Source organism: Prinia subflava, chromosome 1 (genome assembly GCF_021018805.1).
Source record: "Prinia subflava isolate CZ2003 ecotype Zambia chromosome 1, Cam_Psub_1.2, whole genome shotgun sequence".
Classification (NCBI taxonomy): Eukaryota; Metazoa; Chordata; class Aves; order Passeriformes; family Cisticolidae; genus Prinia; species Prinia subflava.
The window spans coordinates 19,802,446-19,829,325 of NC_086247.1; the positions used below are offsets into that span (position 1 = coordinate 19,802,446).

The 26,880-nt window shown below is 36.0% G+C and overlaps 1 protein-coding gene across 40 annotated transcripts in view; it reads right to left on the reverse strand.

Annotated features, from left to right (window-relative positions):
• RIMS2 (regulating synaptic membrane exocytosis 2) overlaps nt 1-26,880 on the reverse strand; it is a 446,716-nt gene that overhangs the window by 67,044 nt on the left and 352,792 nt on the right. For 16 of the 40 annotated variants that reach the window (XM_063389477.1, XM_063389462.1, XM_063389522.1 and 13 more), the window contains 2 exons: nt 22,003-22,103; nt 2,371-2,543 (listed from right to left, as the gene is read on the reverse strand). The exons of 22 other annotated variants lie outside the window; for them this stretch is intronic. In XM_063389477.1, the coding sequence (XP_063245547.1) occupies nt 2,371-2,543; nt 22,003-22,103 (274 nt within the window). Of the gene's footprint in view, nt 1-1,124; nt 1,365-2,370; nt 2,544-22,002; nt 22,104-26,726; nt 26,763-26,880 lie in introns of all 40 variants that reach the window. 2 more of the 40 variants (XM_063389435.1, XM_063389445.1) reach the window with 2 other exon arrangements.

The window sequence follows — 26,880 nt, forward strand, 5'->3', positions numbered from 1 at the left end:
GAAAAAGCTGGCCCAGGAAACAAGGAGCTGTTTCTCATAAAGGACTTTACTTTGCGTGGGGGACAGCATATTGGCCAAAGACCAGCTTGAGTGAAATCTAGAAACCTGGAACAGAGTCATGCTTTTGAAAGGCAGGACTTTCAGATCCATCAGAGTGGGAAATTAGTGGGAAATGGAAGAGAAAAAGGTCTTTAAATAATCCTTTCACACACTACCATACAGCAGTCCCTGGAACACCTATGCCAAGGCACTCTTAAGACAGCTGGTTCTAAACAACTGTTTTTGCTAAAATCTAAAATGCATGAACATGAATGATGGCACAATATATAAAGGCAGTAGTATGGCTATGTTAGTTCATATCACCAAATCTGAAACTCATATTTTCTAATGAAGAAAGAAGGAATGTTGTATTTCTTTCAATGCGACATACATGGATTTTGCAATACAAACTGTCAGACATTTACATAGTTTTAAGGATTTGTGGCAAAATGTATAATTCTAGAATATTATCTGATAGAACCAGAGCCAGTTGTGCTCCAATGTGTCTGGATACAACACAGCAGCCGAAGTGCATGACCCTTCCACAATTGAGCAATCCTTGACAGTTATTCACATGGAACAAAAGAAAAAAAAAAAAAAAAGGAAGACTCTACTTTATCTACATTGATTGTCAATCAGTATGCACCACAAAGAGGACTGAAAAAAATTCCAAATTTTCTTCTTTAGTATGGCCATAAATGAAAGTAAAGACAATTTTGATATTGCTGAGTTTTCACTCAACAAAACATTTTTCCATGAAATAATAATTCAAGTAGAAAATATAATAAAAAAGCTTACAATTTCTACTGTTAATCACAGTCAAACCCAAACTTTAGTCTAAACTAATTTAAAAAATAATATGCTGCAGTCGTATGCATATTGATGAGTCAAGTTGATGTGCTGCCTCTTTTGGTATGCAGAACAAGTTCATTGAAGCTGAGAATGAAATGATTAAATATGAAAGCATGATGACTGAAAGCAAAAACAAACAAAGAAGAGCTGTAGAGACATAGGCAATAAGCGAGCAAAGTGGGGTACTGGTACAGGAGAAAGAACAGATCTATATAAACAGAAATATATTTTACCTGTCATCCTCTTTCCCTTCCTCAGCTTGGTCTTCTTGAGCTTTTTCATCATGCCCTGATTCTTTGATCTCCTCCTTATCACAGTTCTCTGTCACCTCTTGCCCTTCCCCTTTTTCATTAATTTCTTGCTCTTTTGCTTTTTCCTCATCCTCCTGTTTTTCTTCCTCCTCAGGAAATACTTCATCTTGTTCATCCCCTTCCAGCCCTCCCTCTTTTTTCCCCTCTATATCCCTTGTCCTTCTGAAGTCAACAAAAATTGAAAAAGGCATGCAAAAAGAAAAAAGAAAAGAATAAATTAAAGTTAAGGTCATGGAGAAGAGCATGCATGAAGAAAGTAAATGCAAAACAAATGAAATAAAAACTAAAGGATAGAAGCAGACATAACATAAGTCATGCTTGGCTAGGAGTCCAGCCTACACCAGAGAGTCTTGGAATATTTTTTTAGTAAGTCCCTATTCAAATAAAATTTGAATGTGAGAAATAAAATTGCATGGCAATATCTCACATTTAGAAAGAAATGTTTGACAGAAACAATGTGGTCCTAACAATGCGCATATGAGCTGATGCTTAACTTTTGCAAATGCTCTCTTTTTAGAGGACAATTATCTGAGAATTAGTATAGGTGATGGAGATGGGTTACAGCTTCTAGAAAAATTATCTTTCATTTGTGCACCGAATGAAAGCCAAAGTTCCTCTGAGTGCACACAGGCAAAGAAAAGGCTGTGTTTTGGTTAAAGATACACAACGGACATCTTGTTGAAGCTCAGTACTTGTATTGAGCTCAATGATTGTACACCTACAGTTAAACTGGAGTAGTCTAAGTATTAAATAAATTGAATTGGTCTGTGTAAGTATTAAGTAATACATCTATAACAGCTCAGCGTTCTGTTTAAAAGAAAAATAAGATGCCTCTGCTGGCACAAATTTTCAAGTTAAACTCTCTTTTCAGCCATATTAAGTATATTTTACAAAACGGTTTTCAGAAAGTGTGTCTAATGCTTGCTGACAGCATATGTTTGCTATTTCAGTGTATGTTAGATAATCCAAGACAACAAAACTTGGCTAAAAACAAATTCTGTGGAGACTTCAAAAAGCATTAGATAAAAACAACATTTAAGGCAGTATTTTGCAAAATCCCTGCAACTGTCATTCTAGGCAAAATGCTAATGTCAAATACAAATATTGTTAAGTATTCCCCTGCTAAAATCACAGAGCTGTAGCAGACACTGTGGCTCACCAGGCTCACCTTATTTTCTTGTTTCCCCTGGGGCGCTCTGACTGGACAGACATGTAGCTCGTGCTGCTGAAACGCGAGGCGCTGCTGGTGCGCGACACGGCCGAGACGTCGCTGACATCGCTGTCCGAAGACTTGTTGGAAACGTTGTCCGAGCCCCGATGAGGGTCCCGCCCTGACCGATACTGCAGGAGGAAAGGGACAAAGAGACGGCGTTGTTGTGACATGCTGCCACAGATCAGCTACGGACCTGGGCCCTCCTGCTATCTAAACTGCCTTTGTCATCACACTGCCTGAACTTTTAAAATGAAGTTTTTCCCTGATACAGAAGTTATGTCTTGGTTTCTACTAATTATATTAATTTTACTCTGCTTTGCTATCCCAGACAAGTTAGCTCCTCAGTTTCATCTTGTAGAAAATATCCAGCATGTCCAAAAGTTTCACAAAGCTTAGAAAAGACATCTAAACCCTCATAGAATATTCTTACCACAACTGTTTCACCAGTGCAGAAAGAAAAGCAGAGAGATTAGTGACTTGCCTATGATTACTGAGCTCATGAAAGATTAAACAGGAGACAGAATGTGCTGCATGCTATCTATAAAGTACACGTCTCTTTTGGGGTTTAGCCTGTTTACAAGAACTTCCAACAGACAAATGTTAATTTTTTCCCACCAAGTAAACAGATAGATAAGATTATCAAATCAAAAAACAAAGCAATGTTGCGGCTGTGCAAACAAACCAACACCTTGCTGAATTGCTGGGCTGGGAAGTCCGAAAGGATGGGACTGGACTAGAGGTAATTTCTAGGGAAAATGTACATGTGCCTCAGAAACTAAAAAATTACAAAGCTATTTGAGTTTGTTAACAGTAATATCAAACATAGAGCTGGCAGATGACTGGTGATCAGCAGTAAGCCCACACAATATAGACAGTATCAGGTTAGAGCTGAACAAAATATGGTGGCTAGTTTTTGTTACACATTAGCCCTAAATTAATGTTAAATCTGTGCCACTCTGCATGGCATTGTATAACAAGTATAAATACCGGAAAGATATTTTTCCTTCTCTTCATATACAGGCATTTCTGTTTATACAGAAACCTGATGGGCTGCTACTGGTAATCTTTTCAGGAAAACAGTACTTCAAGATAAATTGTCAATGATCACTAGGTGATTGTTTGGAAATAAGACAGTACAGAAAGACATGAAGAGCAGCTCAGACAGGACTGAAAGAAAACAATGGGAAAAAATAATCTACCTAACACATCAGTGGCTTGTTGAACTCTTGGGGATAGCAACTTTGTACTCAGCCACCTGGAGAAAATAATTCATAATGTAAAATAGCAAACCTGTGTAGTACCACAGAAGAGAAGGGTGTCCAGGTTTAGCCATTAAATTTGTCTCTTTTTTATAGTTTTAGAAGAACTGTCTTTCTTGAATTACCTAGATCATTTGTTTCTGTTCTCTTACAAGGAATGCTACACTGGGAAAAATTCTGAAAGAATGTGCAGTATCTAAATAGGATTTCAGATATATCTAAAGAGGATTTCAAAATAGCATTTCAATGCCTTTCCTCAGAAATTATTTTTACACTTAGTAAATTATTTTGCTCATTTTAAGACAGGGAAATGAACAAGAAAATTGCTCATGTAAGTTAGACTGTACATCTGCTGCAGAGAGTGACCAGTCACAGCCATCAGTCCACATTTACAAAAAGCGTTGCATATTCTACACCAATCTTTATAATTCTTCCTGATCTGTACTAATTTACCATACTTCTCTCAACCAACAACCATTCAAGTCCCTTCCAGCCTTTAAATGTGAAAGTGAATTTAGCCACCCATAAACTCAAAGTACCTCTGTGATTATAATGTTCAAAAGTTTTGATATTTACTGACTGGTTCTATTGATGCCATTAATGTTTTTGCTTAATAGAAGAAGACAGTGCATATTATTACTTATATATTCAACTGGGAATGTAAAAGCAATAATTAAACAGCTGTGCTGATCATCAGAGATAATGGAACATTATACCAGAATAAAAGGAGTGTCCTTTCCAGCAACTCCTTTTAAAGAGCAACTACTTAGTCCTTTAGAGAAATAAAAAATAATTATGTGTAGAGAAATGTGTTGAGTCCTATCCCCCTACCTAATCTTCCCTATGATGATTCTTCATTTAAGACAAAGTTATGAATGTGGTTTCTGGTGATTTAGCCTAAAGCTACCAAGACTGGAAAGCACAGCCTGTTGTAGCGGGCTACCATCACACACTATGGAAAAGGCAATGCAGAACTACCCTCAGGCCTTCAGCACCATCTGAGCCCCCAGGCAGAGGTCACTGCTGTGCCAAACCCTGTGCTGCCACGGCCACACTGCCACCGGCTCCCACCAAGCTAAGGGACAGCCAAGACATTTCTTTTTTGGGGAAGAAAGATGGACCATGGCATGTGTAAATCACTGATGGATCATCAAGTGTTAATCTTACTGCAGTTAGGGGATAGATAATTAGGTGTGGTGACTCATAGAATAACAGACCTCGGCCTGCAGACCCTACACTGAGCTTGCCCAACTACCCATGGAAATGAGCCCTTCTAAATCAAACATGAAGTGGCAAACAGAATCAGCGTTGCACAGAGTTATTCTAGAGTCATTCTGCATTCTGCAGTGTCCAAAACCTGTGGGTTTGGTTTGCTGTTTCATTTCCACACCTAGAGAATGTCAGTTTTCAAACTACTGCATAGCAATGTGCTGTATATAACAAATTGGACATTTCCATAAATAAAAAGTACTTTATTGTGTTGGCTTGGGTTTTTTTTTTTTTATTTTTAGCCAAATGCAATAGTAATAATCTAGTGATATATAGTGAAGACTGAGAATTTTTTCAGCAAGAAAAGCAACTTAAAAGTAAATAATTTTAGACATATAATGTGAACAAAGTTCATCAAATCATTACCTTGTCTCTTTTTTCTCAGTTGTACATAAAGGTATTTTTCATCTAATGCATTTTGTTGGGACAGATGTCACTGAAATATTTGACTGTTACAGCTTCAGGATATTTTAAGATTAAAACTGGGAAAGTTAATTGATCCTTTCATTAAATCTGAATGTCTTAATATACAGTATTTTAAAAGGTTTGTTTATACCTTGTCTGAGTTACAGTCTCAGCATCTGCTAGCTACCTACCAAGGAAACATCTATCAAATGAAATTAAATTTCAGATATCTCATATTCACTCACTAACTGCTCCTAATTACCCTTTATTCTGCTGCTGAAGTGTACTTTTAACCTTGTATCTGATTTAATTTTCTTAGGAAATGGATTACAGTAGTGTATTACATGTTAGTGCTTCCTTAACTCCAGCACAGAAGACCAAAGGAACCATATTGCTTGTCTGAGAGAAACCATGGTGGCCCTTTAGTTTTGCATTTGTTTCTTAAATTGGGGTTCTACACAAGGCAGCTTTTGAAGTGCTCCTTTGCTCACTGCCTCAAGAGTAAAATTGCACTTCCATTGTGCAAATACTGATTTTTTCAAAAGTATTCAGTTCTTCCATGTCATATACTCCAACTGTAAAATGCAGCTATTTTTTCAGTTTTGTGCTACTGCTTTTTCAGTTTTTGTCTCTTGAAAGTTGCCTCAAGGCATCACATCTTCATATATTTCACATACTTCCTCCCTTTCTTCCTCCAAATCTCACTTTTTTTCTAAATGTTACCCACTGTATGACAAGATCAACTATTGGACTGAAAAACTGACTGCCATCCCCCCATTCTGTCTGAAGAACAGATACCATTTCCTCTCCAGTGCTGTTCCTATGTTTAGGATTTGCACCCTCTTACTGCACATTGGTGGGGAACTGCAGCCTCCCTGGTTGGATCAGCATGGCCACTGGTTTCGACCGTCGTCTCCAGCAACCATGCTGTGTGCTCCAACATCCCTCAGCAGAAAACACGAGTACAAGGACAGTAAGGGACATCACATCTCCCCTGGGCTGAAAAATTAGGTGGTCCAGCGTGCAGTGAAATGTACCTGCACACTGTAAAGATTAACTAAAAGGATTCTTTCAGATTCTTTTTTTTTCCTTTTCAAATGCCAGTCACGACAGAAGGAAAATTATCTCCTGACTTTCCCAAGGCTGGAAATACAGGCCTCTTTTGTTGGAATATGGTTAAATTTTCATTTCCACCTCAATAAAAACTCATATAATAAAGGCAACATTCTGGACTTTTATGACCCATTAAGCAGTCAACCCAACCTCTTCAAGCTGTTTCAAAATGGGAAGTCTGCTGAAAGCAGATGGATTGATTAGAAGTTGCTTTTGTAATTTTAATAGTGAGATGGTTTTGCCCTATTTTGCAGTGTTGAAGAATGAGTATAATTTCATTATTACAGATTCTATCAAACAAGTATCCTAAAGTTTCTAAAAGCATTTTTATCTGTGTTAGTAGAATAATCAGCTGGAAAGCCTAACAAAAGGACAGTTAGTTGTTAATGCCTATGCCTTTTAACCAAGAGATTACCATCCTTTAGTGACAAATTCATGATTATTAAAGTTGAAAAACAAATGCCTAGTTTGTTTCCTAATACAACAACCTCTGCATTTTGACCGCTTTGTGGACTACCAGTAAATGGCTGACAGGACATATAGAGCTGCAACTTGTCTGACACTCATGCTCTTATTTCTGCAAAGAAACTGGTTTGGAACTTCTAGTTCAAAGGGAGTTTTAATGTGTTTCATGTTGCTTTATTGTTACCAGTCTTCCATCTGGGACTATACAGTCCTGCAATTGTCCAGGCAACTGACATTGTCAGGGATTTCTAAGCATCATTCTATTTTATTATCTTTTCTTTTTTTATAGTCTACTAATCAGGTTTTATTTGCTAGCATTTACATAGGCACATACAAATCTGGTCAATTCCCATCAAAATGTTGGGAAGATGTTTCAGACAATTGCCTATTGTGCTACTACCAGAAGATTAAACAGCCATTCTGGACTATTTCAATAATTCTTTGACTCACTAACAAAAGCTCTCAAGCAGCCAGAGCACAGCAGTTTGAAATGTTCTATACCTCTCGGTGTGAATTCACAACTTCTAAAGGCATTGTGAATTTTAGTTATTACCACACATCATTTGAATAAATGTTACCAGGTTACTTGATTTTTTCTAAAACTTTTGTTAATTGCTGCATAATGATGTCTGCCATTTAAAATAAAGCCAAATACTTGCTAATAATTACAACAACAACATTAGATTTATATAAAGTAAAAAATTCAAACATTTTTACAAAATACCACATACAAATGAGTACGTACAATGTATGTTTATCTTTAGGTTGCATACATACAAACTCCAGATGAAGGCTATGATTAATCTGCCCTTTTATGTTATTTATACATAGCCAGCTCAAGAATCTATGCTTACATTTGTCACTCCTGTCAAGATTCATCAAGACAATTGAGGTACAGCCAGCCAGGTCTGCCTTTGCCAGTTCTGCTTTTGCTATCACATGGCACACAGCTGTCCCTCAGGAGATTAATTCTTGCACTGCTTGTATTAGATGTTAGGTATATAATGAGATCCACAGTTGCCTTGGGCTTCTCAATATGGAACTGCAGCCAGTGTACCTTAGACTCATTCTTGTCTGCTGATCCTGTCTCCTACTTTGTAGCCCTGGATCTTATCCTATCTTCCTCCTTTTTATTTCTGATTCTTGGATCCTACGTTTTAACCATTTAATTTTCTTCTGATGAGTTACACTGGCATTGTTCCAACTGTTCTCCCTTCAGCCAGTTCTTGCTTTGTATTCAGCACCTTTTGATCTCCTGAGCTTGGCCCTGTGCACCTCTACTGGCATTCTAGCCTTGCACTAACATAAAGGAGAGAGCTATGGTGTTGTTACTTCTGAGCAGCACAGTGCCTGGACCAGTAAATCTAGCTGGATGTGGTTCTCTAAGCATTCATCCATCATTACCATTCCTTATGCAATAATTTTTTCCTCAGTATTCAAAACATTCCAATCCTTCTACCTTCAATAAAAAGAACTGACTGTAATCTGATTTGCAAAACTCACCTTCTAAACCATCCAAATTTCCAATAAATTTGGACCATCAATTAAAACATCAATAAAAAGGAACATTCATATTTCTATTAAACATGTGAAAAAAACTTTCTTCAAAAGTTTTCACATCCTTTCCTTTGTAGTGTGGTGTCATCTACTTATCAATTTCACTAACCAATACTCACATATGCAGTCTTACAAACGAGTTTGTAAAACCTGATTTCACTATGGAACTAACCAATGCTGCAAATAGCATCCTACTGCTAAATTAGGAAAGGAAAACAACAATGAAAAAGATCGAGTCAGCAGTGGGCCTTGGCAGGAAAGAAAGGCAGCCTTGGTTGTACTGACTTTAGCACAAGTGGAACATGAGGAGAGATTATTCCCCTCTATTCAGCACTCATTAGCCTGCATCTAGAATATTGTAAGCAGTTTTGAGATCCAAAGTGAAACACTGACATTGATAAAAGAGATTAAGTTCATTGGAAGGCCACCAAGCTGGCTGGGAGAGCTGGGCTGGTTCTCACTGGAGCAGTGATGGCTATGGGAGTACCTAAAGACAGTTTATCAGACCATACAGGGGAGAACATCAAAAAGACAGAGCCAAGCAATTCAGAGCCAGCAGCTCTGACTGGTGTAAGTTTTTACCATAGGCACAGTGAAGTAATGGATCAAGCAACTCAGAGAATTTGTGCAGTTTTCATCCTTGAATGTTTTCAAGACCTGACCAGCTAGAGCCCTGAGGAACCTGTATTAATGTCACGCTGACCTGGCTTTAGACTCCTGCTAAGGGTTGGACTAGACAGCTCTTGAGATCTTCTCCAACCCAAATTACTCTGTCCTCCTATGGATCAGGGTGATCCAGGAGTTGAAGCTGAAACTGCAAGGGCAGAAGTAATACAGAAGTCACCAATATATCAATGCCTAGGGGGCAACTGGAAATCTAGAGGGAAGTAGTCCAAAGGCAAACCAAATCAAAAGACAAAAAATCATTGGCTTCACATATGTTGGAGTATGGTGTAATTTTTTAATGAAAGTATGCAATATAAATACAGGAGAGCACTAGAAAATATCTTGGCATTACTTCAAGAGAACTTACAGACCCTGTAAATATTTGGTAAAGCAGGAAGCAGGAAGGGAGATCTTAAGTGTTTGTGTCAAGTGAGCTTGAAAATTAGCTTCTCAAAAAGTGTGTCTTCCTACAAAAAAAAAAAAGAAGTTCCTGCTGTAACTTTCAAATACCAAGTAGCTTTTTCTCTCTGAGGTTTTTTTCATACAATATGACTTTTGGAATGTCAAGACAACCTCTAATTTCAACTGCACTAATGTGTTCTGAAATCAAGCTGTTATTGATGCAGAATTAATTCACAAAGATACTTTCATCTAGTCTAGGGAACTATTTGTTATTTAATCTTACTTTAAGTCTGGACCAAATTTAAAATTTTTTGAAAGGAGGGCAAACTGCAAACTTTTTGCTGGAATATATAAAGTTACCATATTATTCCAAACTTCAAAATCACAAAGACATTGTTTAAAATCCCATCTCTTCTTTGAAAAACACAGTGGGTGAAAAACTGTTGTTTAGGATAAAGTAAAACACAAATAGATCAAGAGAGGAATAATTATAAGCATCACCACAAAAAATTCTTAAAAGGCAATGTAAGATGTGTTACATAGTGGAGTGAAAATACGGAGTTTATGATGGCCAAGCAGGTGTCTCCTAATACCTCATCAAAAGCTACCTTAAAATCATTACACATAGAGAGCTTCTACATCAAATCATAGACATAATTGAAACAGGACTCTGGGACATGACACCACAGCTACACCATGGACCCCTTTGGTGGTGTGCCTCATCTAGATAATTAAACATCATCTTTAAAAGTGAAGGTAACTGCTTTCTATTATTTATCAAGGTAATTGAGATGTTTAGGAGGAGTTTTTGATAGCTGAAATAATAAAGTTGATTCTGACAGATTAATTGAGGCAAAAGAAAGACCCAGGTACAGCACAGGGTTAGGGTGAAACAGCTATAATTGACTATATAAACCAGAAGGAATAGAAAATCTTGTGTGTCCTTTGGATGAACTTCATCTTGTTACAAGAGCTGATCCCTTGTAACAAGTTATAAGTGAACCTCAGAATGCATTTCTCTAACCAGAATATTCTCAACAGTTTTTGAAAAAAGCCAAGATCTTGAAGAAAGATGAATCTACATCATATGAAGGTGAATAAATAAGAGCTCCAAAAGAAGAACCCTGCAATCACAATTAAGTTTAGAAGGATATTCAACATCAGCCTCCCTTTTCCTTTTCCTGAAAGAAATTCAGGAAAGTATACAAAATGGAAACTAAAACAAAGCTCTTCCAATGATTTCATGGAACATTTACTATCCAATTCCCCTTTCATACTGCTGATCATCACCAGAATTTTAACAGCTCTTTAAAACAAGGCAAAGTCAGTTACCAAGTTTCACTTTAGAGAAACAGGTCCACAGTCTGGCTATATGATGGTGGTAATAAACTAATGTACATCTTCTCACACTCCCCTGGGTCTTTTGGACTGCCACACATTAACTATTCTGTCTTACACAAAAGGAAGAAAATTTATTTAAAATAGACACCAGCAATCCTTTAGCAATCCACAGCATCATGTTAAGACTCCTGAAGATGAATCATCATGGACAGAATTCACTGTAAAAAGTCTGTTCAAGTCAGGGCTCTTCAAGTCAGGGCAGTTGCAAAACAGAGGTATCCAGGGATTTCCCAATTTATGGTGCAATTATATTTAACAATATCTCCAGTACTTTACCTCCTGGTGAACTTCAGCATGTTTGTAGGACAGTCTGGTGAGCCTGTGCTTGCTCAATGGGTCCAGTTTGAGTGATAATTCTGCTTTTTCTGCTCCTTGTTGGTCTTCTAAAACTAGTACATCCTACTCACACTGGATGAACTAATCAAAGCATGGTTCCTGTATGTTTCCATTCCTCAAGTGGTTCATATGCCATTTCTGTCACCACTGCACTCAAAATCTTTTGCACTTCATATAGTCCTGGCATCCAGTCAACAGCTTATTTTTTTAAGAAAATAACAAGGCAGAATTTCTGTTTTTTGAAAAAACCCTCTTTTGTCTGTGGTTGTTCTACTTAATTTGGGCTTCTTTGAGATGTTACTTTGCAAATGCAAGCTAGGAAACCAAATAATATGCAGTTTATGGAATTTTTATACATTAAAACTTGCTTTTAAACTTCATTTCCATGATTTGTTTTCTGTCCTTTGGTCTCATGAAAACAAATAAAAATAAAATAAAAAGATGGCAAGGCAACCATCTCTTTGTATCACAGAATTTGTTCCATTACATTTCATTTCAACCCAAAAGCCTGTGAAGCATTGCAGCATACCTGATGGCTTAGGAACAGAAATACAAACTTTCCCCTTAATCCTACCTTCACTATGTAACATTTAATATGTCTTTCACCAAATTTATCCTGGGACACAGCACCTTCAAAAGAATTCATGCTGAAGAGAACAGCTGGATTGACACAGGCCCATCTGGTGTGTGCTTATTCCTGTAAGCAGAAGTGCCTGAGGCCACAATTGTTCAATAACAGGATATAAATACATCTTTATACATCTATGATTCCACCATCCAAGTCCATAAATCCATAGATATCAGAGGATAGCCTGCCAAATCAAGCATGATTTGAGGGGATGTAACATAATCTTTTTTCTTAATCTTTTGTTTTCACTGATTATTAGGATACATCATGGAAAATCCCTGCACAGTAAGAAGATATAAGCTCAGCTGATAGATTTCCTGAATTTTTTCTGCTGATTCATGTCAAGCTAAAGGAGAAACAAATCTGCAAGATATAGATACCACCATTTCCTTATCAATCCATAACCAAGGTAAACTGCTTAGAAAACATTATTTTCCCTAAACTATATCTCCTCAGCAGCTTTACTTCTGTTTTATTGCAACTAGCAAAAAAAAAAAAAAAAAAAAAAAAAAAAAAAAAAAAAAGACTGCAGGGAGATCCTGAGCAAGCAAACTGCTCCTACAGATCTGAAAACCTGCACTCTCCTTTTGTCTCAGTCATTGTCCTTGAGGGAGTAATTGAAAAACATTTACTACTTATGTCTCCCATATCTCATTTTAAATAGTATGATTTGCCTTTGCTTGCTTGTAAAGTTAATCTGAGTTCACTTTTACTGAAAACATGCGACATCTTTTAATATTATTTACAATTTCATCTTCACCACAGAAACCACTTAAACAGTAGGATAATAATATGTAACATTTGCAGAAACTATTAAAAATATCAATTGAAACTGTATGAGGAATTTAATTAATTTTGCAAAACAGGTACTTAGATTGGAGCTATTATAAGATCAAAACTTCTATAAACATTCTTGAATGTCTGTGAATTCTTAGAATTCAGATTCAGAAGTTAGAATTCAGTATTCAGATCTTGAAGTTATTTTATTTTACAAATGTTTCCTCAGAGTAGCATTAGCATAATAATTCCCAAATTTATGTGACTAGAAACTAGCTAAGGAAAACATTTTAAACTGCCTCCTAAATACCATCCAATCCACTTCTTTACAATTCTTGAAACTGAGAGTCAGTCTGTTGGCCAGAAGTGAATTTAAGTTATTGTCCCCTATTTACAGAACACTATGTCACAGAGTTTGGAATTTTAATAGAAAATCATATGCTAATTAAAGTTCAGATATTATTAATTAGCTAGTAGTTTTGGATTAAACTGCAGAACTATGCAAATCACCAGAATTGTTTTTTACATGATGCATATGTCAGTCAAGAGAGAGCAGAAACAGAATTATACATCCTGCATCTCTGAAATTAATGTATCTAAGATGCCTTATATGATGCAACAAATATAACATCCTTCACAGATTTTAAACAGTTTGAAGACAAAAGATATATCAGAATAATTTTACCGTGATAGAACAAGCAGAACCTCAGACAAAATTGTGTTATTTCCTGCCAGTACTCACTGACTCCAGACTGCCAGTGATATCTCTGGTAAAACAATGATTTCCATCAGCAGAAGGAGGATAATACTCCTGATAAATTACTAAGAAAATATTCTGTTTCCTAGCAGTAAACAATGCTAGTTATTGTAACCAAAGCCTTTAGTTCCCAGAAACAACAGTAAAAAATACCACAGGTTAGGAATGCCACAGAGGTAATTTCATGTCTTAATAACATTTTCACTATGAGTGTTGCTGAAGGCATTGAGGCTTTACAAAAACCTCCCTATGCTGAGACTCCAAGGTCCTGACCCTACTTTGATTAGCTCCATTGTGCAGAACCACCTTTTTCAGAATAATGGCCATGTGCTACATCTCCCTAAATCCTTCATATGAACTACTAGCAGTACAGATGCTTGAAGCCACAGTTGTATTCATGAAAAATAACTGTAAGACTTTGGGTAGTTAAGGTGCTTAATACAGTGAGAATCAAAAATCCACAGAGAAATCTGATAGACATATATAGCATTCTTTCCTATGTAACAGCTGGCAAAAAATCCTTAAAACCACAAACCTACTGTTTGGAAAAAAAGTTGGTAAGTTGGTTAAATTTTCATTGATAATTTTTGGGTTGCTCTCAAAGAAAATCAACCTATTTGATAAAGAGGAGCACTCCCAGATGTGAAGAAAACATCCACACCACTAAAACATTATTATAGCCAGAGTTACAAATTATAACAGTAAACTCTGGGCAAATCCTCCCTCTAAGGTGTGCTCAGCTAAACCACAGGGAGAAGCTGTCCAGGGGCTGCCCCAGGAGCACCTCCTGGAGCTGGGCAGGGCAGGAGGGGTGGGAGGTGAGGGGGAAGCCAGAATTCCTGTCCCCAAATCTGACACTGCTCTGTCCCTCCTGAGCCACCCTCTGAGAAGCTGACAAAGGGCCTACTTCTTCAGCTTGGAGAAGAGAAGGCTCCAGGGAGAACTTAGTGAAGCCTTCAGTAAAAAAAGCTGGAAAAGGACTTTTCTACAAGAGCCTGTAGAGATAGAATGAGAGGTAATGTCTTTAAACTGAAAGAATAGATGAGATATTAGGAAGAAATTCTTTACTGTGAGGCACTGGAACAGGTTGTCCAGAGAAATTGTGGATGTCTCATCTGTGGAAGTGATGAAGACATGGCTGGATGGAGCTTTGAGCAGCCTGGTCTAGTGGAAGGTGTCCCTGGCCAAAGCAGGGGGACAGGAAGCAGATGATCTTTTAAGATCCCTTCCAACTCAGGCCATTCTATGATTCTATAGTTCATTTTGAATCCTACACATTAAAGCAGGGTCCGTGCAAGCCCTGCACTGAGATTTCAGGTCTGTTTTTTCTAACTTTCCTCCATTTTTCAAGGTCAGTAATCTAGCAAATTGATCTGGCAAACCTGTTTCCATCATGGAGCCACTGCTCTAGACTTGTATTTCAAATGTGAATAGTTCCTTTTTCATACATATTTACATGGCACAGAATTAAGTAGCACAAATCGGTGTGATACGTTATCACACATTATTATTTTCATTTCTTAGAGTTCCCTGATTGTTGCAGCAATTCAATTAACATCATATATTCTCCACTTTTTAATGTCATACCTTGGCACCCAGATATCTAGTACATATTTCCCAGTTATTTTTTTTTCTTTTTTTTTTAATGTAGATTTCCTCACTTATTATCAGCATAACATCAATTTCAGAACAACTTAAATAATTCAAGCATAGTCACAGTATTTTGCACACGAATTGCCACTTAGTTCAATAGCATCTTAGAACTTTACAGCTTAAATTCAGATAAAAACTGTACAAAGAAATAATTGAGTTTACTATGAAAAGACAGCCACTGTGAACCAAAAGACTAACAGTTCAGCAATCACTTGTCTATACAAAGCCATTCAGAAAGGAAAAATATATTCTATTATAAAAAGGATAAAAGGATTTAAGACAAATTGTAGTGATTGCTCTGGATGGAAGTTGATCAAAACATCACCCAGGTGAGTTTAAAATGTGATTATTAATAGAATGGTTACAATGCTCAATTGAAACTGGCTTTAACAGAGAGCTTTTGATGTAAATGCTGCTGTATATTTATGTGCTTGCTAATTTTTTTAAATACTTGCTTTTTGCAAAAGAATATTTAACTCATTGTTATAAACCACAAGACTGCATTACACTTAGAATTTGTGCTTTTTAAATGGAAACCCTGTTCTCTGATATTGAAACCCCCTTTTTTTCCTCCTAGTAGACTCCTATAACTAATGAAAATTCAGAGCCAAAATAGACTGGGTTTTTTTGTGGGGTTTTGTTTGTTTGTTTGGGGTTTTTTGGGTTTTTTGTTTGTTTGGTTTTTTTTACTTTTGAGGTCATTTTTTTGCTTTGAGAATGATTGTAAAATTATAAGTTACTTTAATAACATTTTACAATGTATTTAAGCTCTTCTTTGTAAACATGATTAACAATAGAAGTTTACACAAAATCTAAGAAAATATGTGACAACGGGACTATCTGTCGACAGCTGAAGACAGCCAGCATCACTCTCCTTTCAGATGTTTAAATTTCAGCCCCAATCATCATGGTTGAATGCAGTATTTTTGTTAGCCACAGTACTACATTTAAAAATACCCTAAATTTCTGATAGAGACATGGATACTCAAGATTAAAAAAAATAAATTACAAAATTATCAAAGCCAAAATAAAAGAGGGCTTGAATTTAATGAAAAAGAAAAATAACAGCAACAGAAATATTTTCTATTAGTTTGCACATCTTTTACTGAAGAAAATACTAGAAATCACAGCAACCCACATCTATATTCAAAGTCACTAAATTAATTCTAAAACAACAGCAAAATACAGTTTGATAAAAATAGAAATTAAAGAAGAGGTATTTTCTACATTACCATGTATATCAAGTTCAGTTCTACAATTCTGAATTCATTTCATCTAGATATATTTTCAAGTCTTATAACTGAGCTTTAAATCCTGTACTTTAAGGACCCAGAACCTCCATTTCAGCAATTCATTTAAAAAAAAATTATTAAAAATACAATGAAATACTTGATGGAAAATATAAATGCTACCAGCACTATGGGCCAGAGAGACCTCTGCCATTGACCAGCAAAATTCCTAACAAATCACAAAACACATTGAGTTATTAAGTAGATGGCCTGAGCACTCACAGGCTGTTGGCAGTGACAGGACCTGTCCTTCCAGACCAGCTGGTTGAGCTACCAAGTTTCTGGTCCAAAGTACAATACTGATTAACTCACAGGAAACCATAAAAGCCATGGAAGAGGCAATAAGTAAAATGTTTCTCACCTGGGAAATACTTAGATGGTCTAATTGGTGTTTGGTTTATTTTCCTAAGGTAAGAGTTTATTGGTGAGGAGGTGGGCAATGGCAAGATGCAGGGAACTACACAGTGCTATTCCCATTTGTAAGTCTATCAAATTCTACTGGTTAGGCTCTTAGCTGTATGGGCCTTCCACAGAAATTTATTGCACTGAATCTTTGTGTGTGATCTTATCTGTGTTAGTCTTTGCTCTCTTAATTATTCTCCAGCACAGCTCCATTCAAATTATTTTGTTTCTCCAAGTTTTATCCAGATATTTAAAATTTTAAAATTTAGATTGGTATGTTAAAAAGTATATACAAAACAATTTGTGAACTGTTTTGAGGGCACATGGATATCCAAATAGACTCCATTTTGTATTTAGTATTTTGAATATTTCTAATTACATCCTTAACAGCATCATTTGTAAGAAACAACTATAGATCAAAGAGGTATACTCATAATTATTATAAATTATCAAATTATTACTGGGCATCTCATGGTCCTTTGAGAACTCTAAACCAGTTGTCAATATAAAATCCATATAAATCTAATACATCTTATATACAGCAAAATATCAAAGTTCCCAACATCCCTTCAGCTGAATGTTTGTTTAACTATCTTCTCCACAAGGGTTTCAAGTAAGAAAGGTGACAAGTGCTTCTGCTGGCACTCTTTGCTGCTCTGTGTACTGCTCTGCTTTGATTTTTAAGGAGGAGACAAAGAAATTCCCAAAACCCCATTAAATGAAATATTCAATCAACAGCACAGGTCAGAGGATTCCACATGTAGCTGTACCCATGGCACAGCTACTTACTGCAGGTTTCAGAGGGAAAAGGCAGCTCTTGGCAGCACTTATGCACTTTACAAGACCTTACAATTATGATCTGCTTCTGAGGCATTCAAATTCAGCCTCTTCTGCCTCCAGATCTTACTTTTTTCCATTCTCTCACGCAGAAACCCCATAAGGTTGCACTTAATTCATTGCTGAATCAAAGTGTCTCATTTTGAAGAACCACAGCTGTTCTGTGCCTGCGTGCTGCATCTACACTACTCAAAAAGCTAAAGATATGCGTGACTCTCCTTTTCCACAGTTTAATTTGTCTTGGTCTTGATGTCAGGCTAGAGGATCACAAAATAGCATGCTAATATGCCTTATAGTACTATTCTCCTTCTTCAAACACAGCGAATTACGCTTATATCTAAAACTTCAGTTGTTATTGATTATCAGGAGCTGCAGCTTTACATGCATCTGATGATGCAGAAAATTTGACTTATCATTAATATGAATCATTAAAGGTGGAGTTAGGAAATCCTCTTTGATGTTCTGTATTATTCTGCATTTAATGTACTCCTTTTTACATTTGGCTAAGTAAGCTGGTTCAGCAAAAAAATCAGTTTTTATCTGCTCTTTTACCTCTTTTATCCCAACTTTATTCCTTGATGATCTAACATAGTCTATTGCTAATTACTACATCACTGACTAGTACTAATTGCTATATTATGTAACTGGATTTCTCTGCCTTTTTGTAGGTCATTATTTTTTTCTTATAAAACAAATGAAATTAGTCTCAAGATAGAGGTTTAAATGTAGGTCAGCTAGTTGTCAGTCTCTGTTTTACCTTTGTTTCTAAAGAAAGCCACAGTTTTCCACTGTTGCAACTCCTACATAAATCCAGCTCCCTTTAGACATCAGTGATCAGACTTGTCTGTAGTGGCCAATATTAGCCTGATGTTAATGGAATTCTCTCTTGATTCTACACTGATTTCACACTGATTCCAAACACTTCTAGGGTTCTATATACCATAAGTATGTCTCTTTTTTTTCTCAGTAGCAACAAAGCTTTTTAACTCTCCTCAGCTGATCCACTGAGCGAGATCTAGTCATGGGGCAAGAGGAGAGGAATGACACGGTTTCTCACACCCTTCATCCTAAATTTGTCAGCAGGAATTCCTGAATCTGAGCACTGGTGGGAATGGCCAGGGGATGATGCTCCTCACCAAACATAGCACTACCAATTTTTTTTCCAGAATGGTGGAGTATGAAGTAGGAAGCAAGGCAGAGAGGTTCAGAGAGGTTTGATTAGGTTGTTTGGGAAGTGACTCCAAAAGCCAGTTCTACAAAATATGAACTATGTGAGTCCAGCATAGTTCATATTTCTCTCATAGTTCATAGTTCTCTCAGCTCCCACCTTGGCCCTTCCCTCTTCACAGTACATCTTGCTTAACAATTTAGAACCGGGAAGCGTAGTTCTTATGCAAAACAATAAATTAGTCACAGAGAGATTCTTAAGGAAGTGACACAAATCAGGCTGGTGTTACAGAGGCACACTATGGTAAATGGCTAATTTTGCCTCTGGTGGAACACTCTTGTGCCATTGAGCGTATTTATTTCCATAATTCAGGTTTTCCAGCATGTCAGCATCTACCAGCACTGCGATTCAAACTTGAGTATATATCTCATTTAGTACAAGTTTACTAGTACCCAACAAGCAGAAATAAATAGTTGTTCCAATACCAGAAATTAATTTACCTAATGCTTAGTGCCTGCAATGTTTTCTCTCATCTGCTTAGCTGTAAATATTTATTTGAAATGTAACATATTATTGCTTTCCATATGTATGTCCTGAAACCACACTTCAGGAGCTTCTAAAGGAAGTTATTTAAGGAAATAAGTGTTTTGCACCCTGCTAAACTAATGTACACAAAATATTATGGAGGCAGAATAATTATTGTTCCAAAAATAACAAGGTATGTAAAAGAATAATAGAAATACTATCTTTATCAATCATGAAGAAAAAATATAAGGGAGAATCAATTTCATATTTCAGCAGCTTATAAGAACACTGAGGTCTGGAATTAAACTTTTCCCTCAAATTTCTTAATGTATGACTATGCACCACAGAAGGATATGTACCTTCCAGAGGTAGAACAAAGCTAGAGATATTTAATAGAGGATGCCTATTTTAATATTTTAATATCTAATAGAACTTTTATAGCTTTTGCCTTCTCATCAAGGAAGGATACTGTATATTTTTTCTTAACTTAAAGTAATCAAGAGGGACATAAAGATGCAGTTGAACTGTTGACTTCTATTTAAAGAAAGAAATAGAACAGAAAAGGTAAAAGAAAATTCTATGTGCTGGCTTTCCTGAATGTGGCTTAGTGCTTACTCAGTGACATCTTTCTCAGGCATGGCACTTATGGGTGTTAATTGAGAAGTCTAAAAAAATTGAAGTCACTGTATACTGTACAGAACATTTCAGTCAGTATTCAACATACATGTTTCCATTCATGATTCCATAAGAATTTTTGCAGAAACCAGGTAGATAAATTTTACTCTACTCATTTTCTGTCTCTAGATAATATAGGAATTTAATTAAGGGGAATTTAAGCAGTGGTAGTAGAAAACTGAAGACAGAACTCTTACATGGTTTATGAGAGTTATGGTTCGCACACAGCTTTGAAACTACACAATTTTAAGAATGCATGTTGAATTACTACACATATGTGAATATTCAGTGTCTAGTTCCACAGGTTTGTTGATAAAATAAATAACTCATTTTCAAGTACTGAAACTACACTTAAGCAGAAGAGTAAATTAACTGTTTATTTCTGGAGACATTGTTTGATGTGTGCAATAAATAAACCACCATATTCATAAAATAATTCCATTTATAATTTTCCTCTTTAATACATTCCAATAATACTGAAGGTAAAATTTTAATTAAAAATATAAAAGATGTAGAGTTATGGTGTAGGTGAAAAGGAAAAACAAGTGTAGTAAATACTTCCTTAGGTAGTCATGTTCTATCTAACTCCTTTACATGAGAACCAATTTAATCTGCACCAGTCCTATTTCTGACTCAAATTTCAGTTAAGCATTGAGGCTTAATCAGGAGGTAAATCAGGAGGTTAAGTCTGGTTACACATACAATACATAAAATCATCTTTTTGTGGTACATACAATCACAACACTTACGATAAGGTCCACTCACAGCATTATGCTCATCTCTCAAAGGTGACACCTTTCAAAGTCAACAATATAGAAATACTTTGCCATAAGAGCCAAAAATGAGAAACAGCTAAACACAACAATATCAAGTCCTTCTTACATGTTAATAAACATTCCTATGCTTTGTGCAGTTAACACTACATTTGCAAAATACCCAAATAACCATGCAGCACATCTACAGAGTTTTAAAGTGTCTTAAGCCATTGTCATGGTCTTGGTTTTCTCAATTCTATTTTCATTAACAGGGCTTTCCATTTGGAAACAGACTTTGCTGAAGTGCTTCTATTTTCCCACACTGAAATGTATATTCTAGAAAGTAATTTTATGATGTGTATTAGTCTAAATTATCTGCAATAATAATAATTAATATATTAATAATTGATAATTAATAAAATTGATTTTTTTATTTGCATTCAAATACTAAAGGTCTCATTTTACAGTAGCTTTGCCAATCCTAGGAACAAGGAAAAACAACCTGGAAATAAAAGTCTAAACCAGACATCTCTTCCTCAACCAGATTTTATAGGTCAGAAGTCTCATGTTTTCCACTTAAAATGCGACCTCAATTAATGAATAGTAGTCCTCCTTTTAGAGGACACTAAATTATTTTTGTATAATAGAAATTTAAATTGAAAATACCTTGATTATTTTAATTAACACACTCTATATGACATGACCCTGTCCCAGATAGCAGGAGATTTTGGATAGTATATTTAAGGTTATATTACTATGTAGATATTCAGATTCTTGGCAATCTGCCATAGCTGGGGTGGAAGCCTTTGCTGGTGTATAAAACACTTCTCTAAGTGCTAAGAGGCCACTATTAAACTAATTAACACTGCATCTTCCAGAGTTCAATAGATCAAGGTAACTCTCTGTTCAACTATGTGAAAGCCATAAACAAGTTTCAATAGCTCTCATGCTTTCTGTCCCTCAATAAACATCTTCCCTCTCTTTGAGTTTTTAAATCATGGCACTATTGTTCATTCTGATAGACAATTATACTGTTTCTTTCATTTGCTTTAACTTATCCTTCTTAAATTTTAATAATCAAGAACACTGTGTGTTAAGAGTTTTGCTGCACATTTCCAGAATTTTATTATAGACACACAAGAAACTTTACTGAAGAAACAACCTGGCACTCATCTATTACTTTCTAATAGGATGTTGGATATTTCAGTTTAGCATATGTTGATGCTTTTCAAAACAAAACTCCCTTGCCTTAGAATGATAATCTTGTTCCAGCCTGGAATCTGATCCTGCTACCTGTTTGTACTTGCTCATTTTCATTTGGCGATTCCTTTCTTCTACATCAATTGCACCTGTTAAGTTAAAAACAGAAGAAGAAAAGAAAATAAATACACAAGCAGTCATCAATTCCAAGGTTAAAATTATGCTCATGGAAGTTTTAACAGAAAGAGATGAAATTTGATTTACTTAAAATTCCGTGCATACAATTTTAGTTCCTGTGTTATGATCTTGTAGAAAACCACAGTTGTAACAGGAGTGAAATAGCAGATAAGTATTTCAGCAGAATCTTAATAAGTATTGTATTACCTACACAATTGAAATGAAGCCAACTTTGTAAAAAAAAACTCAGTATAAATTAAACATAATATTTCCATGGAATATAATGTTACTATTTTAAGAATATTCATGAGAAATTGATTCTTTTATTTAATAAGGAGGAATGCAAAGATAACCTGCTTACTTTGGGTAGAGATTCTGGTTCTGCATCTATTATGGTATGACATATAAAATTAATAATCAGGTAACAACCACGGACTAGCAGACCTTCAATTTACTATTTGAGTGTATTCTTAGTATGCTCAAAAAATTCAAAGAATGATTAAAGAAATCTTAAAGAGCCACCCAGTGGCATCACTGTATTATATTCTAATGAAACATACTTCAAGAACAATTTCAAAATTCACTCTTCTTGGAAAAAATACATCATTAGTTTCAGTCAGGGATAGGGTCTCACTACGTGACTCAGGCAGTAGCTGCTTTCAACAAATTGGTACCGTAACACAACGATTTACAATATAAAATAATAAGGAAGTAAGTGCCAAAGCTGAGGTGGAAGACTAAGAAATTGAAAAATAAGAGGAAGGCAACATTTCAGAAAAGATTTTCAAACAAAATATAATTAGCTATCATACACACACAAGTTTGATTGTTTTCCGCTTTAACCTATTATCAGTCAAGAATAAATCATTATCCGTTGAATGCTAAGAAGTGTTAATTTTGACTGACTTTTGTCTTAGACTATCCATAATTTTAATGCAAAAGTTGTCTAGGACTAAAATTTCAGAATCCCACTAATCATAAATAGAAGTTTCTGTATATTGTATGTATTGAGCAATATGAGCTGTATTTATGGAACTGAGATGGGAATATTAGATTCCAGTGTACTACAGAAACCTAGCTTAAACTATAAACCTTGGTTGTAAGTCATAACCTAACAGCAAAGTGGGGCTCTGCACAGAACCTGGGCCTCACAGCTCTGTATTTTCTTTCTTGAGAACAATAGGAGTAGTAACCCATACTATGAGAGCTGCCAGGTAGATGTTGTGGCACTTCAGATAGGAAATCTGGAAGGAGAGGAGGTAAAAGGATGTAAAAACACTAAAAGCTGTTCTGTTCTCTATAAACACTCTGGCTTCTACTTTTTGTATTCTAACTCTCTGTCTTTACACTTTACCACAACATGAGAGAAAACAATTCATCAAAAATTCTAAGAGAAATTATAATTAAGAAAAATTAATGAGAAATAATAAATGGTGTTTTATAGGGAGAAATAAAATGAAAAAGAGAGCAGCAGATGAAAATGTCTAAAATAAAATAGAGTCCATTTTTCCTATCATAGTTGTCCTCAACCATTATATAACCCATAGCAGTGTTTGTCAATTTATCATTAAGATGAAGTGACTTTTTTAGGACCTAGTTTTTAAAGCTCTATTCTTTTTTCTCTTGAAAACAAAAAACTTTTCATTGGAAAATATTTTCTTTTTTCAGTGACAGAAGTAACACATACTTGTTTTGAAGTAAAATACTCCAGCCTTCTCTCAAAGAAAGAAATCATCTTTGCTGAAATCAAAACCTTCTTGTGATATTTCACTAGTGTAAGAAAGAACGTTTTTCACTAAAAGGAATTTTTTTTCAATTTTTTAAATGTTTTATTATGAAACCATGGCATGTTTTTTTGTGTCCAGATATTCTGCCAAATTTCAGGAAATTACAAGTGAAGAAATAATGATTCTTGAGCATAAATTAGAAATTTCACAAGTACTTGAGAAAATATTCATTCTTATCTGTGATCAGTTGGCAAAGTGAAAGTTAGATTTCCACAAATCCAATTGCTTATGATATGTACAAAACATGCCAAAAGGGGAACCTAAGATACAAGGCCTTGGTGTGAGTCCTCTTCAACAAAACAAGCAAAATTTGTAGCTTATTTTTCTCTCATGCAAAAAATAAGATAGAAAAACTTTGAAAAAAATCTCCTCAATTCCCATAAAATCGTATTAAAGGAAAATCAGACTTCCACTGTATTTTTGAAAATATCTTTAACAAGAGAGTGAATTCAGTTATCTGTCTGCGTGCTTTAGAAGCTTCACCTTTTAACATGAGTTTGGCAACCAAGGCAGAATTTCAGTCCTACTCTAAGGACTCCACTGCAGTCAGGAGCTGTTCAGGGAGTGTGTGTCAACAAACCTGAACTAACTTGAAGCTAGCCATTAGTTATCAACAGTGGTTAAAACATAGGAACATAAGCTTTCACACACCCGAATCACTCAAGGGCTGACTGAGCCATTGTGTTATTAGGTCCTGAGCAGGAGCCCAGTACAACACATTTTCAGGACTATAAAGACTGGCATAGAAAAGTTAAAGCTGCTTCTAATATACTGAAGTATTGTCACAATGTATCAGAGTGTATGCAACCAAATTTTGGCCAGGTAAAATGAGTTAATTTCTGCTTGAACGTCCTTTCAGAATTTAGCTTATAAACAATAGTTGTGCCTCCAACAGAAATATCCAATGAAACACTCAAATTTCAGCCATATGAACACAAAAAATTAAGACTGAAGGGAGGAACAAGGCCTGATGCTGTTCAGACACAAATCAGGTCATTGCACTGTAGGCAACCTTCTGGAGTTTTGATTATTTTGAACTGTTACAGTAAAAACCCATGGCCTGAAGGGTAGTTCAGTGGGGTTTTCATGGGCAATTCCTGGCTAACAGAAACAGCTGCTGATCCATTACCAGCCACTCTCCATATTTTCAGAAGAGAATGTGCTGAGGGAAAGCAATGTACCCACAGAGCAAAGACTCCTGCAATGCCAGAGTAAGGCACAGAAGTACTGTGCAGTGCAGCCCTGTAACCTCTCAGATCCACAAGGGCTGCAGTGAGAGACTTGTGCTAGAGCTTAGCTCTAGTGACGACAGTAAATTAAACCTAAGGCCACATGAATTTGACCCTTTTTTTGGTATGGAAATGTAACCACTAGACAATTAAATATCATTTCAATTTTAGCTATAGGATATTTTGTTACAAAATTAGGGAAATTTCTCAAGGCACAGAAAAAAGGGTGTCTGGAGGCTATGGAGAAGAGCCCAGATGCTGCAAACAGGACTGGATAAGCAGGAGTGTAATCAGAAAATGAAGCCACCTATAGATACTATAAAATCCAGTAACAAGCAACTGGCAGGGCCTCAACTGAGAGACACCCAGCTTGAGCTGCCACTATTATTGCCTATTAAACATAGTAGAAAAAGGAACTCTGCTTGATTCTTTTATTGAAGTGGAAGCAAGGGATAAACCCTATTGATCCACATCATTCCTACCATGATCTAGGTGGTGGCTGTATAATTCCATTCCTACAACAGGACAGACACTAAAATCAGTGCTTCAGGGTCAAATAAAGAACATTATTTTCATGTTTTAACTTGAAATAAGCTAATATGAAATAAGATTCAGCTACTTCATCACTAAAGTGAAGGGTTGTAATCAGTGGTTTGGTTAACACCTAACATTTCCTAACCCCTCAGCTCCTCACTGAGTCACAGTTTTACAAGGAGATAAGCAATCCTTGAATTCAGCCTAGAGCTAAAGGCTGTTATTTGCTCTTCAGGTCAAACACTGGCTACTCTCTAAGACTCTTCAGACGATAGCCTGTGATCTACAGGACAGACAAAAGGGACAATAAACTGGCCTTATCATCCAGCTCTGTATAGGGCACACCTATGTGGTTATAAATCAAAATAAAACCAGCTGGGACCTCTGCTTTTTCATTCTTTCTTTCATTGTCTTCTCCGGTGGGACTTATTAAACTATTCTAGCTCCTAGAGATGCTGGTGATGGAAATCCTATACCAGGATCTGAGTTTGGAAGAGGAGTTTGTGGTACAGTGATGCTTCTGTGGCAGAAAGAATTAAAGGGAATCTGGTATGGAAGAAGAGTGGAGTTTCCTTTATAATATTAGAACAGATTTAGTTTTGAATACATATGGACAAAAGGGATAGAAAATTAGGGAGGCACAGCCACTAAGGCATGGGGAAAACACTCATGATGAGGGGACTAAAGTAACACTGATATTTTGGAAATCAGAAACGTGTAACAGAGCAGAAAAACGTGCAGGTGAGCATGCTCTGTTGTCTGGAGAGGGGAGGGCAGAACGGAGGTCTCAAAGTGTATGACATCTGCATTCAGCTGATTCTGGTCTCTTTTTTACCATTTCTCATGCTTATTTGACACCCTTAAAATAGCAAAGGAAATACATTTGGGAAAACCCTTTCTTGGGTTCCATTTCCTAGTGTCTATTTTGAAATCTGCAAAATACATTAAAATTGCACTCGGGAGCTTTGCTGCATATTTGCGTAAACATAACAGACCAAGGAATTTAAGGGAAAAACACAAAAATATTTTTAATAAGTCACCCTACCTGTATCCCCATTTTCTGGATGTGTTTTCTTTTCTTCTACAAACAAATGAAAGCAATACGTAAAGCAAAAAGAAGGGGAGAGAAAAAAATGCAGAAATAATAATAAAAAATGTAATATGAAAATGCATTAAAAAGGAAAAAATTAACAAAACTC